Source organism: Liolophura sinensis, chromosome 8 (genome assembly GCF_032854445.1).
Source record: "Liolophura sinensis isolate JHLJ2023 chromosome 8, CUHK_Ljap_v2, whole genome shotgun sequence".
NCBI classification, from domain to species: domain Eukaryota; kingdom Metazoa; phylum Mollusca; class Polyplacophora; order Chitonida; family Chitonidae; genus Liolophura; species Liolophura sinensis.
The window spans coordinates 15,762,439-15,778,921 of NC_088302.1; the positions used below are offsets into that span (position 1 = coordinate 15,762,439).

At 39.2% G+C, this 16,483-nt stretch overlaps 3 protein-coding genes across 3 annotated transcripts; 2 read left to right on the forward strand and 1 right to left on the reverse strand.

Moving 5' to 3' along the window:
* Positions 1–2,146: 2,146 nt before the first annotated feature.
* Positions 2,147–4,331, reverse strand: LOC135472833 (ribitol 5-phosphate transferase FKRP-like; the record flags this gene model as incomplete). Its single annotated transcript, XM_064752527.1, has 1 exon — positions 2,147–4,331. A coding segment is annotated over one exon (1,488 nt), but the record flags the coding sequence as incomplete, so codon positions are not given.
* Positions 4,332–5,742: 1,411 nt separating this feature from the next.
* On the forward strand, positions 5,743–7,281 carry LOC135473236 (levansucrase-like). The gene is made up of 3 exons (XM_064753081.1): positions 5,743–5,941; positions 6,141–6,241; positions 6,581–7,281. Exon 3 carries the CDS (start codon positions 6,667–6,669, stop codon positions 7,279–7,281), a length of 615 nt encoding a protein of 204 aa, XP_064609151.1. The 5' UTR covers positions 5,743–5,941; positions 6,141–6,241; positions 6,581–6,666.
* Positions 7,282–8,296: 1,015 nt separating this feature from the next.
* LOC135472834 (polyamine-modulated factor 1-like) lies at positions 8,297–14,372 on the forward strand. The gene is made up of 4 exons (XM_064752528.1): positions 8,297–8,457; positions 9,310–9,407; positions 10,381–10,579; positions 13,929–14,372. The coding sequence occupies exons 1-4, from the start codon at positions 8,314–8,316 to the stop codon at positions 13,995–13,997; spliced, it is 510 nt and encodes a 169-aa protein (XP_064608598.1). The 5' UTR covers positions 8,297–8,313; the 3' UTR covers positions 13,998–14,372.
* The last annotated feature ends 2,111 nt before the right edge of the window (positions 14,373–16,483 follow it).

Genomic DNA, 16,483 nt, shown 5'->3' on the forward strand with positions numbered 1-16,483 from the left:
TGAGCCTACATGTAGATCCTAATCTAATAAATACATTAATCCTGTCAACACTGCGGCATTGTGATCGAGACAATGCAAAACAAAACATTAATTAACTCAGTCATAGTCAGTAGACAAGACCATTGCAGATGAACATTTATTTATTTGTGGTTTCATGCCATACACAAGAATTTTTCAACTGTATGTTAGCAGTCAGTTTTATGGGTGAAGAAAACTGGAGTGCGTGAACGTGAACCACCAACAAGTTGCTGACAACTCTCACACATTTCACGTATAGATAGGCACGCCATACACAAGTAGTCTGCAATTTTTTGTCACCAAGGCCACATGAAATGCACAGGGAATGCAAACTTGTAATTGTATGCATGAACTCAAACTCAGTGAAGATCATGCAAATGAATACATTAATTGTGTAAACACTGACTCAATTGTAAAGCCTGATGCAAATTAATACAATAACTGTAAACAATGACTCAATTCTACAGACTGATGCACATGAATACATTAACTGTGTAAAGAATGACTGTTGTAAAGATTGATGCAAATGAATACATTGTGTAAACACTGACTCAGTTGTAAAGACTCATGCAAATGAATACAATAACTGTAAACAATGACTCAGTTGTCAAGATTGATGCAAATGAATACATTAATTGGGTAAACACTGACTCAATTGTGAAGACTGATGCGAATGAATACATTAATTGTGCAAACACTGACTTAGGGGTGAAGACCATGCTAACAAGTACATAAACTGCATCAACACTGTAACTTAGAGGTAATGACCATTCCAAAGGCGACATTAATTTGGTCCAGACTATGACTCAGTGGTAAAGACCATGCACACTCACTGCTCCCATGGACAGTCAAACCATTACATAGAAACTAATGTAAACAGAATTGATCATTCATCAAACATGCTACCATAACAAAGAAATTAGACAAGCCAAGTGCACTTTGACAATAACATATATTCTTTGGCAACCATTATAATACAATATTTTGGTGGGAGTTGTGAACAAAGCATACATATATATACATTTATATATATAAAGATACCTGAGAGTAACAAAGTGTGACAACTCTGTGTGAATAGGGTATATATCATATGTATATATCATATCATGCATATATCATGTCATGTATATATCACATCTGGTATATATCATGTCATGTCATAAATATCATGTCATTATATATATATATATATATATATATATAATCATTTCATGTATACATCATGTCATGTACATACCATGTCATGTATATGCCATGTATATATATATCATGCCATGTATATATCATGTATATAACATGTCATGTATATATCATACCATGTATATATCATGTCATGTATATATCATGTATATATCATATCATATACATATATATATATATATATATATATCATCATAATCTGTATGAACACTGACTTCTCCAATCATATGATGTAAATGGTGCTGCAATAACATGACTGAAGATAAAGTGTAGACACGAAATAGCTTGATACAAGTATAAGATTAACATGTGTAAGCTCCCCTCCAAAAATGGAAAGTTTAACAAACAGATGAGATATGAAAGATTGATGATTATAAAAATGGAAATCACTGAAAATTCGTGGCATCAAATCAAAAAGAATTGTCTAATTTAAAACTTTGTCTGCAGTGCAGTGGATTAACATGAAGTATATGGTAGTCGTTACATTCCTTCACTCTACCTACAGTGTAATCACCACATTACACTGACAGCCCCCAACTGAAAACATTAATGCAAACAGACGAGGAAATTAGATCCTGCCAAATTTTGTACGGTTGTATGTGAACCAAAACATCCACAACCTCTCTGAAAAAGACGCTTGAATTGGAAAAAAGGAGCCGTCGTCAACTTCTTGGACCCACACAGATTTGATCCCCTTTGCATCACTGATCAAAGCTTTGTTCCTGCTGAACGCAGTGAGTGGAAAAGAGAACTAAAGTAGCCTACATATCCAATGTGCTGTAGGATATTAAGGAAGGCGCTAGAATTACAAAATCTACAAACTGTGAAAGAAAGCCTCACATGTACAAATAATACATATAACATAGAACATACGCTCAAACTTAACATAATTTTGGCACAATTGGACATATAAAGTTTGATTTCTTAACTTTGCACTTTCTTCAATGTTCAAGATCATTTGCATTTTAAAAAGTTTTGATTATTTTAATAATCACAACTGACGAACTGATTTAAGAGACTTACAATGCCCATAAAAGATCACAAATATTGATTGAGAGATTCCCTTGTCAGGTTACCAATCGCAGCCCAGTTTCCCGCAGCCCTCTTAATGTTACAAGCTCGCTACTACCATGACGACCTATTGCCTACAGTACTGGTCGCCATGGAAGTTAAGTGAAAGTAACGTTAAGAGTGTTTCGTGAAACTGGGGCCAAGTTGGTATCTTGAAGACAATTATTTACGTAAATTATTGATGAAGTTTGACTGTACCTGAACTGCTTTTTCACACAAGATTTCAGAAAATCACTGAGGCCCCACAGGCTGTTCTGCTACTTGACCAGCACAAACATTTAATTAAGATGGACAGGAACTTAACATATGGATAATGGCTGCCTGGTTTACTGACAATATGGACTTGATATCAATCCTCATATAGTTTTCATACTACGTGACAATCAACTGTGACAGATTATATATGTGGGACAACATAATCAAGCGACAACCTTTCACAAACAATACATAATGTTCTTGTCCTTCATGTAACAGGCCAGTCTCTAAACACCTGAAAGAAAATACACAGAAACCTGGGTGATGTACTGAGGCTGATATGCACCTTCAGGGTGATCCTACAACCCTGCAGTGACATTCTGGCCATTTGGATACCTTGGATTTTCAATGACACCTTCTCCAAATTTATACTCTAGAAACTCCTTAATGTTATTTGGTGCAGAAGCTTCTATGCCTGCGAATTCTATTTTTGTGAGAGGTTTCAGAAAACGCTCTGGAAATTTTGTGTCCTGTCTGTGACCTTTAATCCAAGTGTCTTTCGTCATGAGGCCATTTTGTGAATAAAAAGGAAAGATATCTACGTGCATGTGATTATATTCACTGTACTGTACTCTGAAAAAGCCCCCTTCCACTGCTTGTTCCCATTTAAATCCCTGCTCATCAATAAAACTTTCTTTAGCGCATTTGGCTAGCGGTTCACACTTAGCGATGTCTTCTTTGTAAATGCCGATATCTACATCGTAATCCCAGGGTATGATGTCTTTATGTCTTACGGCCCCCAAAAGACTCCCACCTTCTAACCAGTAACGAACATCGTGCTCTTCCAGAATGTCAAATAAGTACTGAACAGTTTCCCTCAAGGCTTTCAGGCAACACGGAGGAGTCCAACGGCCCTCGAAAATATAACTAGGCATGTCATTGATGACAGTTCCGAAGCACCGCGGGCTTTCTTTCACGCATCCCATCCATTCTCTCTCACCGTCCGCATGCTGAATGAGTTTTATACCCATGTCCTTGTACATCTGTTGTCGTCGCTCTGACTGACGGAATCGATGTTTCCACAAGTGGTGCGGATCTTTAAACAATATTTTTGAGGCTGGAATTATGAGGTCTTTCATGATGTGGGTCTCGTAGCCACATGACGCCAGCTGCAGGTGTAGGGATTCCAGATGCGGGCGCATGAAAGGGGCAGAGAGGCTGAAGAAGTCTTCTGTGCGGAGGAGAAGCGCATGCTCCCCACCTACTGCATCACAGTCCACGCCTTCCTCTGCCGGAGGGTCATGGTGTTTTAACGTCCACCGCTTTACATCCACCATCATACTCTGACACTTGGCTGCCTCCTCACCTACCTGTACAGCCACTGCCCGCAGGTCCTTGTCAGCTGTGCTGGTCAGGTATATCAGTAAGTCCTTAATCATATCCGCAGAATCTACCAGAGCAGTGTCAGGCAACACAAGAACAAACTCCGACTTCACGTGAGCTTCAGGACGAAAATCTGACAGAGGTTTTGTCGGGTTAAGGACATTTGTCATGAGGACAATATTCTGTGCTCGCGGTAACTTCACAGGTGGATAAGGCAGTTTATCAGCCACTGCCAACACAGCAATATTAGGTACTGCCTTTATCACGTGGCTTGTAACTTCGGCCAGATCATTCTCGTAGTCTTCAAAGTCCCGCAAAACAACAGTTACCAAGTCTGCCACATTTATACTGCTCTTTGTCAATGGGACAACACGTTTAAGGCGCTGGGGGCTCTTCCTGGACGAGGACTCATCAGTCAGCGACTGCTGCGTGCTGTATAAATACAGCAATACAGCCAGATTGACCACAAATGCCATCCCCAGGATGACCTGGATCTTTGCAAACCTCATACTGGTCAAGCTGCTCCAGTTATACCTTCATTATCTAATGCTTAATCGCATTGTTTCCCTGGAATGACAAAACAATATATACACTTTATTGTAAACATCAATATTAAATTGATAAATGCATATGTGCCCAGACCTATTTATTTAATAAATATAGTATTTCAGATAACTTCTCACAGATAACTTCATTCAGATTTCACAGGATAAAACGGATCATATGATTCTGTAATGTTCATCTTGCCCAAATTTGAGGGAACTCTCGTAACTCAAATCATCCAGTGTGGAAAGCAGGTCTTCAGGTTGGTGTCTTTTATTTGCACAAGACTTGTTCGATAACAAAGAAAATCGGCCTGGACCTTCGTTGATTACGAAATTAATACTGTTAGCGTCGAGACTCCAACGACGCTAGGCCAATATAAGGAAAGGAGTTGGAGCCTTTCGGGGATGGTTCAGCAGTAAACACACAAGCTAAGCCTAATTCTATTTGTTGAATTAAGACTAGCTCTATGATTAACTTTTAGCAAGTTTCATACTCCAGAGAGGTATACTTACAACATGCCGGTAGCCTATTCGAGGTTACAATGCTGAGAGGCCATACAGTCGACGGCCACGTCACGATGAAAATGAAACCTAGCCATCTGCATCAGCTGCCGCATCCAGCGTGCGGACGAGTATACTGTGAAAGAATCAATAATAACAATGTTATGGTGAATTTTTACCTCTATTACCCGAATTAGTTTTTCAGGAAATCGTTAAAACATGGCAAGTTTCAAGAAAAATTGTGAGATTTATAAAAAACAATGACGAGACTTTACCACTGGCGGCAGATTCATTGTTGACATGTTGATGAGACTCGACAATCACTCATAAATGTATAACGTGGCGAGAAGGCGAATAAATAATATCAAAAAATTACTTTCAAGTGATAAAAATATTAAATGAATACAATTTACCGAAATAAAGATACTGCATAAAGCTATTTGTTTATTTTAGGCTTCAAAAAGCATGGCTCATTTCTACCAATGCACCATCCGTTTTCGTTAATAAACGGTTACAGATTTTTGTGGAAGCTTAATCTGCACTTCAAGGCAATACCTGTCAACGACGCCGCTTTTTTCCTCTGCGCTGCGATGTACTCTAAATTTATATAATTATTTTGTTTTTATCTAGTAATATCTTTTGATTAGCACAATTTGCCGTTGATTTAGTTTAAAAAACTATTCGCACAAATTTTTTGTCTATATAAGAGGATATTTGTAAGGGTTATCCTGACATCTAATTCTCAGACTTAGGCCAACAGTTGAACACCAACAGTTACCGGGTGGAACGATCGAAGCGTATTCCCGCCTAACTACAAAAAGCGAAGCTTTCTGTTGGTGTCGTTTTGAGGATGTAGTTACAGCAGTTGCATAACTTAATCGTGAATCCTTGTATTAAATTTTAAGCACGATCTTTACCTCAGATTAATGTTAGAATGGCATGGTCATTGGGGAGAAGTTAAAATCCTAAATCAACCGCGCCTTTCTCAGCTCAACCGTTGACGTGAGTGCGAAAAGAACTAAGTAAAGGTAAGTATAGTGAACTGAATGAGTTGTCATCGTAATGTTTTGCCAGCACCGCCCAGCACACAAAACATAGATATGATAACTATATATGACCAGTAAGTAGCGTACATATGTCGACAGTGTGACTGTAACATACACAATCTTAATTGACTGGTCAGTGATCTTCGTTTTATTCAAATTTGGCTTGTTAAATTCCTTTCAGACCCCTAGTGACCCTAGCTAGGATGATTTGGAATAGTGACTTGTGCACTCCAGTCTGAATCCTTTCACTAGTTTTGGGCAGGAATGCTGTTGTACACACAGGTAAGATTGGGGTTAAAATTCTGACATTCAGCAGCAATGTACATGTACTCATGAATGGTTGTCAGATGTCAGTCTACTCCATTTTGGAAAGATGATTTTGTTACCCATACAGTACGCTTAGGCAATAAGGTTGGTAACCCATCTTGGTTGTGTCAAGCCATAGACTCTTACCTGAAGAATGTGAAAGCCATAATTTAAGATAATGGGCAAAGTTTTTTTTTATTAATTTGATTTGTGTTCAATACGATACTCGGTCAAATATTATTCCCTTATACAACAGGGGTCAGGTTGGTGCATATATAAATGTATATCAAAATAGTCGAACATGTATTTTTTCAGCTTGAAAAAGGTTACTAAACTCTACTGAAGACGACAGCTTGAAAACTGCAGAAGAGAACTCTACATGTATATCTGTGGTACTGGTAATGAAGGAGAGCAATAAATTTATGGAAGAGAACTCTGAATCAGTTGCCATGGAAAACAGGAATAAATCTATGCAAGAGAACTCTGAATCTGTTGCCATGGAGAACAGCAATAAATTTACGGAAGAGAACTCTGAATCTGTTGCCATGGAAAACAGGAATAAATCTAAACAAGAGAACTCTGAATCTGTTGCCACTGAGGGCAGCTCAAAAACTACAGGAGATAACCCTACATCTGGTGCGATGGATGACAGCTGTAAAAGTACAGGAGATAACTCTAAATCTGGTACAAAGGACGACTCAAATAATACAGGAGAGAATTCTAAATCTGTTGTCATGGAAGACAGCTCAAAAACTACAGGAGATAACTCTAAATCTGTGGCCACGGACAACAGCTCAAAAACTACAGGAAATAGCTCTGAATCTTTTGTGATGGAAGACAGCTCAAGAACTACAGGAGATAACTCTAAATCTGTTGCCGTAGAGGATAGCTCAAAGTCTATGGACGAGGATAGTGGCCAGCAATCTCAAGAGGAGATTGAAGGAAGCTGGATGTGTGCTTTGAGAAAAGCTGTCAATTTGACAATCCATAAAGTAGCGGCCACCGGAAGGTATTAATTTATTTAGTTTGTTGGTGTTTAAGGTTTACTCCATAGTCAAGAACACTTCACTTATACGACAGGGCCCGGCATTATAGTGGGAAGAACCCGGGCAGAGCCCAGGGGAAACCATCCACAGGTTACTGGCCACCGCAAGGTGTTTATATGATAATTTGCTTTTATAAAGGCAGTACCTACTCTGGAAAGGCTTTTTTTGTTTTTAGCAAATGTTGAACAGGGTTTTTAATGCTGTTCTAGATATATTGTATATCTTTGTGTAATCATATCAACTGTTTAAATAATCACAGGATTTATACTAGCTCATTTCATAACATGGTTATATTGGGGTGGGGGGGTTAGTCAGAAGGTTTATTTTTGGTTTGATATACATCTTGCTGATTTCTGTTTGAGCAAACTCAAATGTTCCTTCTTTGTTTGTTTGACAGAATGACACTGGATACCATACCTGATTCATTTATGTGTGTCTTTATTTGATTGTTGTTTAACGCCACTCTCCGACCGTACATGGGAAGGTCTGGCAGCAACCTGCAGATTGTCGTGTGTTTCCCCCGGGTTGTGCCAGGTTTCCTCCCAACATAATGCTGGACGTCGTTGCATAAGTGACATATTCTTGTGTATGGCCTAAAACACCAATCAAATAAATAAATAAAATTTAGGCCACTTAAGAATGTTGACTGACATAATGGTGGTCAGTTTCATGGGTGAAGGAAACCGAAGTGACAAGCGTAAACCACTGACATATGGCAAGCTACTGATGATCTGTCCCACATGCATGACCTGTAACATACAGACATGCCCTGTATTGTGGCAGACAAGTGGTTTTCAACGAATGTAATCAACCACTTATTGTCACCAAAGCCCCAAATGCGGGGAGAGTGTGGAAATTCTTCGTCCAGGGGTTTGGCAGGGGTTTGAACCCACACCTTCTGCGTCCCAACAATGAAAATCAAGCGACTTTAACCTCTGTACTACACTCCACTTCCTTATAAGTGATTGAATATAATTGGCTGAAATGAATTGGCACTACATAATGACACCATATAGAGCCTTTGTGTTATGTTCTTTCAGATATAAAGTCTTTGCTAGTAGTTTTCCAGCTTTACATGAACAATACCCACAGGCCCTGAGATCCTTACGGGAGCAGCTCATAACCAAGCTAGAAACGGCTGTGAAGGTGAGTGACAGCAGTATATGTACAGTAGCCACAGTTCACTGTTCATTGTCTTAGCCAATATTCACTGTACTCTGCGCATCGACGTGGCCACAGAGCACTGAGTGTACATCGTCTTAGCCACAATATATTAGCCACAGTTGACTGCACTTTATTTTTTTGATTAGTGTTTTACGCCGTACTCAAGAATATTTCACTTATACGACGGCAGCCAGCATTCTGGTAGAAGGAAACCAGGTAGAATTCAGGGGAACCCACTATCATCCGCAAATTGCTGGTCGGAGAGGAAGCCACCATGAACTAGACTTGAACTCACAGCCCCCATTGCACTTTGTCTTTAATAGCCACAATGTTAATCAACATAGTCATTATACATTGCCCAAGCCATAATTTGCTCATCATTGTACATCAGCCTAGCCACAGTGCATTGGCTTAGTCACAATTCAATACGCATTATCTAATAGCCACAATATACTGTGCATTGTCTAATAGCTACAATATACTGCGCATTGTCTAATAGCCACAATATACTGTGCATTGTCTGATAGCCACAATATACTGTGCATTGCCTGATAGCCACAATATACTGTGCATTGTCTAATAGCTGCAATATACTGCGCATTGTCTAATAGCCACAATATACTGTGCATTGTGTAGTAGCCACAAGTCACTGTACATTGTCTAATAGCCACAGTGTACCGTGCATTGTCTAATAGCCACAAGTCACTGTGCATTGTCTAATAGCCACAAGTCCCTGAGCATTGTCTAATAGCCACAATGTACTGTGTTCTCTCCTCATTTTCTCTCCTCATGACGGATAGAATTATTAATAATAATTGTTCGTGTAAAATTCAGGATGAGGCAGAAAAGATGTACTCGGATCATGGCATCGTGCCTTTGTTGAACCAACTAGAGGAGCTCAGTAAACAGAAAAGGCCAGGAGTGACAGCTTGGTGAGTGACAATCTTACATTTGACATTGTTGAGTGCATACATGTCAGACTACTGTGAATGACCTTTCACCCATGACATACCCTAAGTGACCTTAAATTTTGTCCATGACTGAATTGCCCGTTTTTCAACATTCTAAGATTTCTTTTAATTTTAGAAAGGTGTTTTGAGCTTTGCTTGGAACATGGAATGAATTTCTGTTGGAAAATTGTTAGTTTCAGCACCAAAAATAATGTTTTGTGACATTTTTTTGTCACTAAAAATGCACTTTTGTGGGCGAAACTTTAGATCATTTAGGATACTTAGACTTGTAGCCTGATTTTGCCTGGCTCTTTACAAAGTTCTGTTAATTTTTGAGCCGTGTTTTCAGATTTGTTTGGATGGTAGGATGATATCCTACTGAAAAATGGTATGTTTTCATTAATTTACGTCTTAGGTTCATATGTTTCAACATCTGATCCTAAGTTAAAACTTACGATATACGACCGTTTCACAAACTCGTACTTATGACCTATTACATGTACGTGATACCTGATAAAACCCATGAATTCAGCCTTGCAAAAACTTAGAATTTGTTAAGTGAAATCGTGTCCACAATCCTGATAATGTTATTATCTTAGATTTTAGTTCTGGAGTGCAGAGGTGTGGAAGTGTGTGCTTCAGTTTAATTTAATTTTTAATTTGATTGGTGTTTTACGCCTTACTCAAGAATATTTCACTTATACGATGGCGGCCAGCACCAATCACAGTTCGCTGGCAGAGCTTCCCAATTACAGCCGTATGTGCTTCAGAATTAAAGACCTACTACATGTAGATTCAAACTTTAGGTCTATATTCCAGGCATTTGTGTGTTTCTCGTATGAAGTCATAAGTGTTTATCCTGGTCTCTCCAATTTCCTCCACCTATAAAATGTACTGCCATTGTATTGTATGCGTTGAATAACAGTCCAAAAAAATTTCTGCTGCGTTGTTATAGGCGACCCACAGGAGATGTAGAAGAGGACCTCAGGGCACATACTTATCCTCTTAAACTGAAGCAGAGAGACCGGCTGAAGAAGATAGCCGAGGCCCTGACTGAGGAGAATAAACAGTTACGCACAGCTGTGGAGGCGAGGAGACACAAGTTCCACAACACCCAACAAGCTGTGGAGGATAACATTGCCAGAGTAAATCAGGTATGAATCCAGGACTAACCTAGGTAGGATAATCAGACACTGTGACAGTACAGTTTGTACAGGCTGTGGAGGATAACATTGCCAGAGGAGATCAGGTATGAATCCAGGACTAACCTAGGTAGGATAATCAGACACTGTGGCAGTAGAGTTTGTACAGGCTGTGGAGGATAACATTGCCAGAGTAAATCAGGTATGAATCCAGGACTAACCTAGGTGGGATAATCAGACACTGTGGCAGTAGAGTTTGAACAGGCTGTGGAGGATAACATTGCCAGAGGAGATCAGGTATGAATCCAGGACTAACCTAGGGAGGATAATCAGACACTTTGACAATACAGTTTGTACAGGCTGTGGAGGATAACATTACCAGAGGAGATCAGGTATGAATCCAGGACTAACCTAGGTAGGATAATCAGACACTTTGACAATACAGTTTGTACAGACTGTGGAGGATAACATTGCCAGAGGAGATCAGGTATGAATCCAGGACTAACCTAGGTAGGATAATCAGACACTGTGACAGTACAGTTTGTACAGGCTGTGGAGGATAACATTGCCAGAGGAGATCAGGTGTGAATCCAGGACTAACCTAGGTAGGATAATCAGACACTGTGACTGTACAGTTTGTACAGGCTGTGGAGGATAGCATTGCCAGAGTAAATCAGGTATGAATCCAGGACTAACCTAGGTAGGATAATCAGACACTGTGACAGTACAGTTTGTACAGGCTGTGGAGGATAACATTGCCAGAGGAGATCAGGTATGAATCCAGGACTAACCTAGGGAGGATAATCAGACACTGTGACAGTACAGTTTGTACAGGCTGTGGAGGATAACATTGCCAGAGTAAATCAGGTATGAATCCAGGACTAACCTAGGTAGGATAATCAGACACTGTGACAGTAGAGTTTGAACAGGCTGTGGAGGATAACATTGCCAGAGGAGATCAGGTATGAATCCAGGACTAACCTAGGTAGGATAATCAGACACTGTGACTGTACAGTTTGTACAGGCTGTGGAGGATAACATTAACAGAGGAGATCAGGTATGAATCCAGGACTAACCTAGGGAGGATAATCAGACACTGTGACAGTACAGTTTGTATAGGCTGTGGAGGATAGCATTGCCAGAGTAAATCAGGTATGAATCCAGGACTAACCTAGGTAGGATAATCAGACACTGTGACAGTACAGTTTGTACAGGCTGTGGAGGATAACATTGCCAGAGTAAATCAGGTATGAATCCAGGACTAACCTAGGTAGGATAATCAGACACTGTGACTGTACAGTTTGTACAGGCTGTGGAGGATAGCATTGCCAGAGGAGATCAGGTATGAATCCAGGACTAACCTAGGTAGGATAATCAGACACTGTGACTGTACAGTTTGTACAGGCTGTGGAGGATAACATTAACAGAGGAGATCAGGTATGAATCCAGGACTAACCTAGGGAGGATAATCAGACACTGTGACAGTACAGTTTGTACAGGCTGTGGAGGATAGCATTGCCAGAGTAAATCAGGTATGAATCCAGGACTAACCTAGGTAGGATAATCAGACACTGTGACAGTACAGTTTGTACAGGCTGTGGAGGATAACATTGCCAGAGTAAATCAGGTATGAATCCAGGACTAACCTAGGTAGGATAATCAGACACTGTGACTGTACAGTTTGTACAGGCTGTGGAGGATAGCATTGCCAGAGGAGATCAGGTATGAATCCAGGACTAACCTAGGTAGGATAATCAGACACTTTGACAATACAGTTTGTACAGGCTGTGGAGGATAGCATTGCCAGAGTAAATCAGGTATGAATCCAGGACTAACCTAGGTAGGATAATCAGACACTGTGACAGTACAGTTTGTACAGGCTGTGGAGGATAACATTGCCAGAGGAGATCAGGTATGAATCCAGGACTAACCTAGGTAGGATAATCAGACACTGTGGCAATACAGTTTGTACAGACTGTGGAGGATAACATTGCCAGAGGAGATCAGGTATGAATCCAGGACTAACCTAGGTAGGATAATCAGACACTGTGACAGTACAGTTTGTACAGGCTGTGGAGGATAACATTGCCAGAGTAAATCAGGTATGAATCCAGGACTAACCTAGGTGGGATAATCAGACACTGTGACAGTACAGTTTGTACAGGCTGTGGAGGATAACATTGCCAGAGGAGATCAGGTATGAATCCAGGACTAACCTAGGTAGGATAATCAGACACTGTGACAGTACAGTTTGTACAGACTGTGGAGGATAACATTGCCAGAGGAGATCAGGTATGAATCCAGGACTAACCTAGGTAGGATGATCAGACACTGTGACAGTACAGTTTGTACAGGCTGTGGAGGATAACATTGCCAGAGCAGATCAGGTATGAATCCAGGGCTAATCAAGGTAGGATAATCAGACACTGTGGCAGTACAGTTTGTACAGGCTGTGGAGGATAACATTGCCAGAGTTGATGAGATATGAATTTGGACAAGCCAGGCCAGGATAATTGGACAATGCGGCCCAACAGTTTGGAATTTGTTGTATTTACTCTTTGTATGGACATGAAGTTTTCATTGTTCCATTTTTGGCAGAGGGTGCTTTCTCAGCTGAAAAGTTGGTCGTAATATTGTGAGGTTGGTTAATTGTTCATTGGCAACTAACCTATGTAAGAATGTTAACCCACATGGAGGTATAACCTCTGAGACTCAACTCCAGCTTTGGGCTTAAGCTACCATGAATGTATAACCTCTGAGATTGTGTGCCGAACTCCAACTTTGGGCTTAAGCTCCAGGTGGGTAGTACTTTCTTCTGGGTCCCGGTTTCCTCCACCTATAATAAATCTAATAGCCTTCATATTCAGCTAAATAGGGTGCAAGTTTGACCTTGTGGTTAAGGCACTTGCCTCTGTTTTACCCAACATCTGGTTACAATACTATTCTCAGAGAAGAAATTTCAGCATACCCCTACCCCAAGTTCGCCCACATATATGAACTTTTGAGAACAGCGCAGAAGGAGGTGGCTGAATGGTGTTTTCACAAACTAAGTGTATAATAGCTCCCTTACTGTATAGCTGCTACCGGACACACATGATCGCCCACAGGCCTAGCCTATGGTGTCAAAACAATCAAATAAATAAATAAAATAAGCAAAACTCTTCGAATATTGAGTCTAGACTAACACCTCAATCAAGTAGATAAATGTATTAAACTTTCATTAAACTGCTACACAGTTTTTTATTAAACTGCTATACACCGTTTTGTTAATTTCTAAGGTAAAACTTTTGATTATGTCACTCCAGGAAAAAGACTATCCTAATGATATTGCCTTCCTGTTGTTTTTTTTTTTTTTCTCCAGGCGTATGATGCATGTCAGAACCTGCCGTTACAGAAACTAATAGACTTCGTGAAGAAAGAATGCATGTAACTATCAGAAGAAGGCTGCGGTCACATTGTGATGGCAAGGAAGCATTAAGATTTGTCGGAAGTTAAGTCTCAATTTCAAGACCTGTGTGCCTTATGATGATTACCTCAGCCAAGTTGGTAACTTTAAAGGTGAATTGAAAACCTTTTCAAATTCTTCAAGACTGCTGTCAAAGGGCTCCTGCTGCATACATACAATATAGTACAACATTCTGGTGTTGACAACATATATGTGTTCAGAACTTCTGCATTTCAACTTAAACTCGGCAAATTGATAAGGAAACTGGAGATATTTTGTCCTGGCTGGTTGTTATAGCTTGAAATATCTTAATGTTCTGTGGACACTTGAATGTCTGGTGTTGACCAGATGATGTAAATAAATTGTAGTATATAATATATTAGAAAGTGTTTACTGTGGTATTTTTCTATGAGTTATGCAGGGACTTCCATGCTCTGGTAGTTTATAGCCTGCTGGTGCAGCACAGGGACTCGGGAGCTTCTCATTAGTGTAACATCTATGAGTTCAAGTCCAGCTCATGATCGCCGATCATACGTTGGAAGGTCTCCCAGCAACCTGCAGATGGTTGGATTGGAACGTCTTGAAACAGATGTTTCTTTTTGCGATGTATGGGTGTAAAATGAAAAAAAACAAAAAAAAAACAAAGGCGATATCTACAAACTTTGCGAAATATCACTTTCCTCACTGAAGGAATTTCACATTTATATAAATCACAAAAGCAAGTCAAGTAAACAAACTCAAATCCTCTGTGTGGAAATACACATGATGTATCTTGAAGCTCCAATACCAGTTGGCACCTACACATAGCACATATATAAGAAAGACTACTCAGCCCAAACTGTACTCTAGATCTGGCACGCAATGGTATGGAATAAGAAAATGAATGGGGAGAACAGTCCATAATGGTACATGTCCATGCCCATGTAGTGTTAGGCTTGCTCTTGCCCTTCTCTGAATCCTGGTATACCACAGTAGGCGCTATTATTATTATTATGCCCCAGTATGTAATGTGAATACTGTGGGGGGAAGAGCACAGCTTTCTTCATATAATCCATGGATTAGTTTGATTCAGCAACAGAAAAAAATAGTGCAAATGAAATATGACACAACATCAACATCCATGAGGCTTACCATACAATACCTTGGAAATAAAACACAAACTGAAATTTTCATTGGAATTTTGTATTCATCATTTCGTATTGTTCAATATTTAATACTGTTTACATAAATGTAAATATACAGCACATTACAGCAAATATAACTACACATTTTATCACAGTTGGCTGGATCCAATTTCACTTATTTACATTTTTGTATTTCACATAAAGTTTTGAGTATAACAATATAAAGACCTTAAAATGATACATTTCATGCCAACACTACATTTTTAAAATAAGGAATTAATCAAATTTACCCTCCCAGTCTCATTATACAAACAATGGATTTACACTTCTGTTAAGAAGTCCTCACATTCAATATCAGACTTGCCAGCTCTATTAAGATTAAGTTCCTCATTTTAGTATTTTGAGCGTCATTCATGTACAATGCATATATCCTACAAATCTGTTACATGTATTAAAACAGTTCTTCACTATTACACCATGGAAGTAAATAATTGCAAAACTGTTAATATAGTAAATGCCCTCACAATGTCTATGTGAATGACAGCATTCTGTATTTATACATATACGTTACACAGCATGGTCGTGAACATGTCAAACTTCATGTGGTAACAGAGTTATGGACATAAAAAAATGATGCTTGTGATGTACATGCCACAATTGCTGTGAAAATGACTAAAATTGCAATATACAATAGCCACGTGTATATATACAGTGTGATGTTTGTTTGCAGGACTGACACTCTCTCCCTTAAAACAGCCATGTTAGACATGTTAGATTACAATATGTACAACTGTGTATTTCACAGAATATAGACACATACATGTATACAGATTTATGGATTTGCCTGTACACACTATAACAAACAACAGAAATAACAAAACAGATGAAAGCTCTTATGCATTCATATACATAATGGAGACTAAATGAATCTAGGTGATAGTTGCAGTAATATAGTGGCACTTAGCTATATTTATTAATAAAGTGTATAAAATTTCCAATAAATGCCCATTTAGATATATATATATATATATATATATATATATATATATATATAGATATGCATAACCTGGCTGCAAAATTGCTGATGTGGCATTAAGCCCTACTCATTCATTTTAATCCTGGGTATAGAAAACCAACAGGTTGAAGAACTCCCCAGAGGAGCAAGCCTGACTCTGGCCTCTTTATAAGGAGAATAAGCTAAGTTTCAATAAGCTAAGCTGCGGTTTTGTGTACAGTGACACAGATGGGGGAAAACAATTCCATGTATCCCTTGTATGTTTGAGTAAGTACAAAGTTAAATCAAATTTCTTATTTTTTTAATATTTGTGAATCTTTGTGACCTCAGAC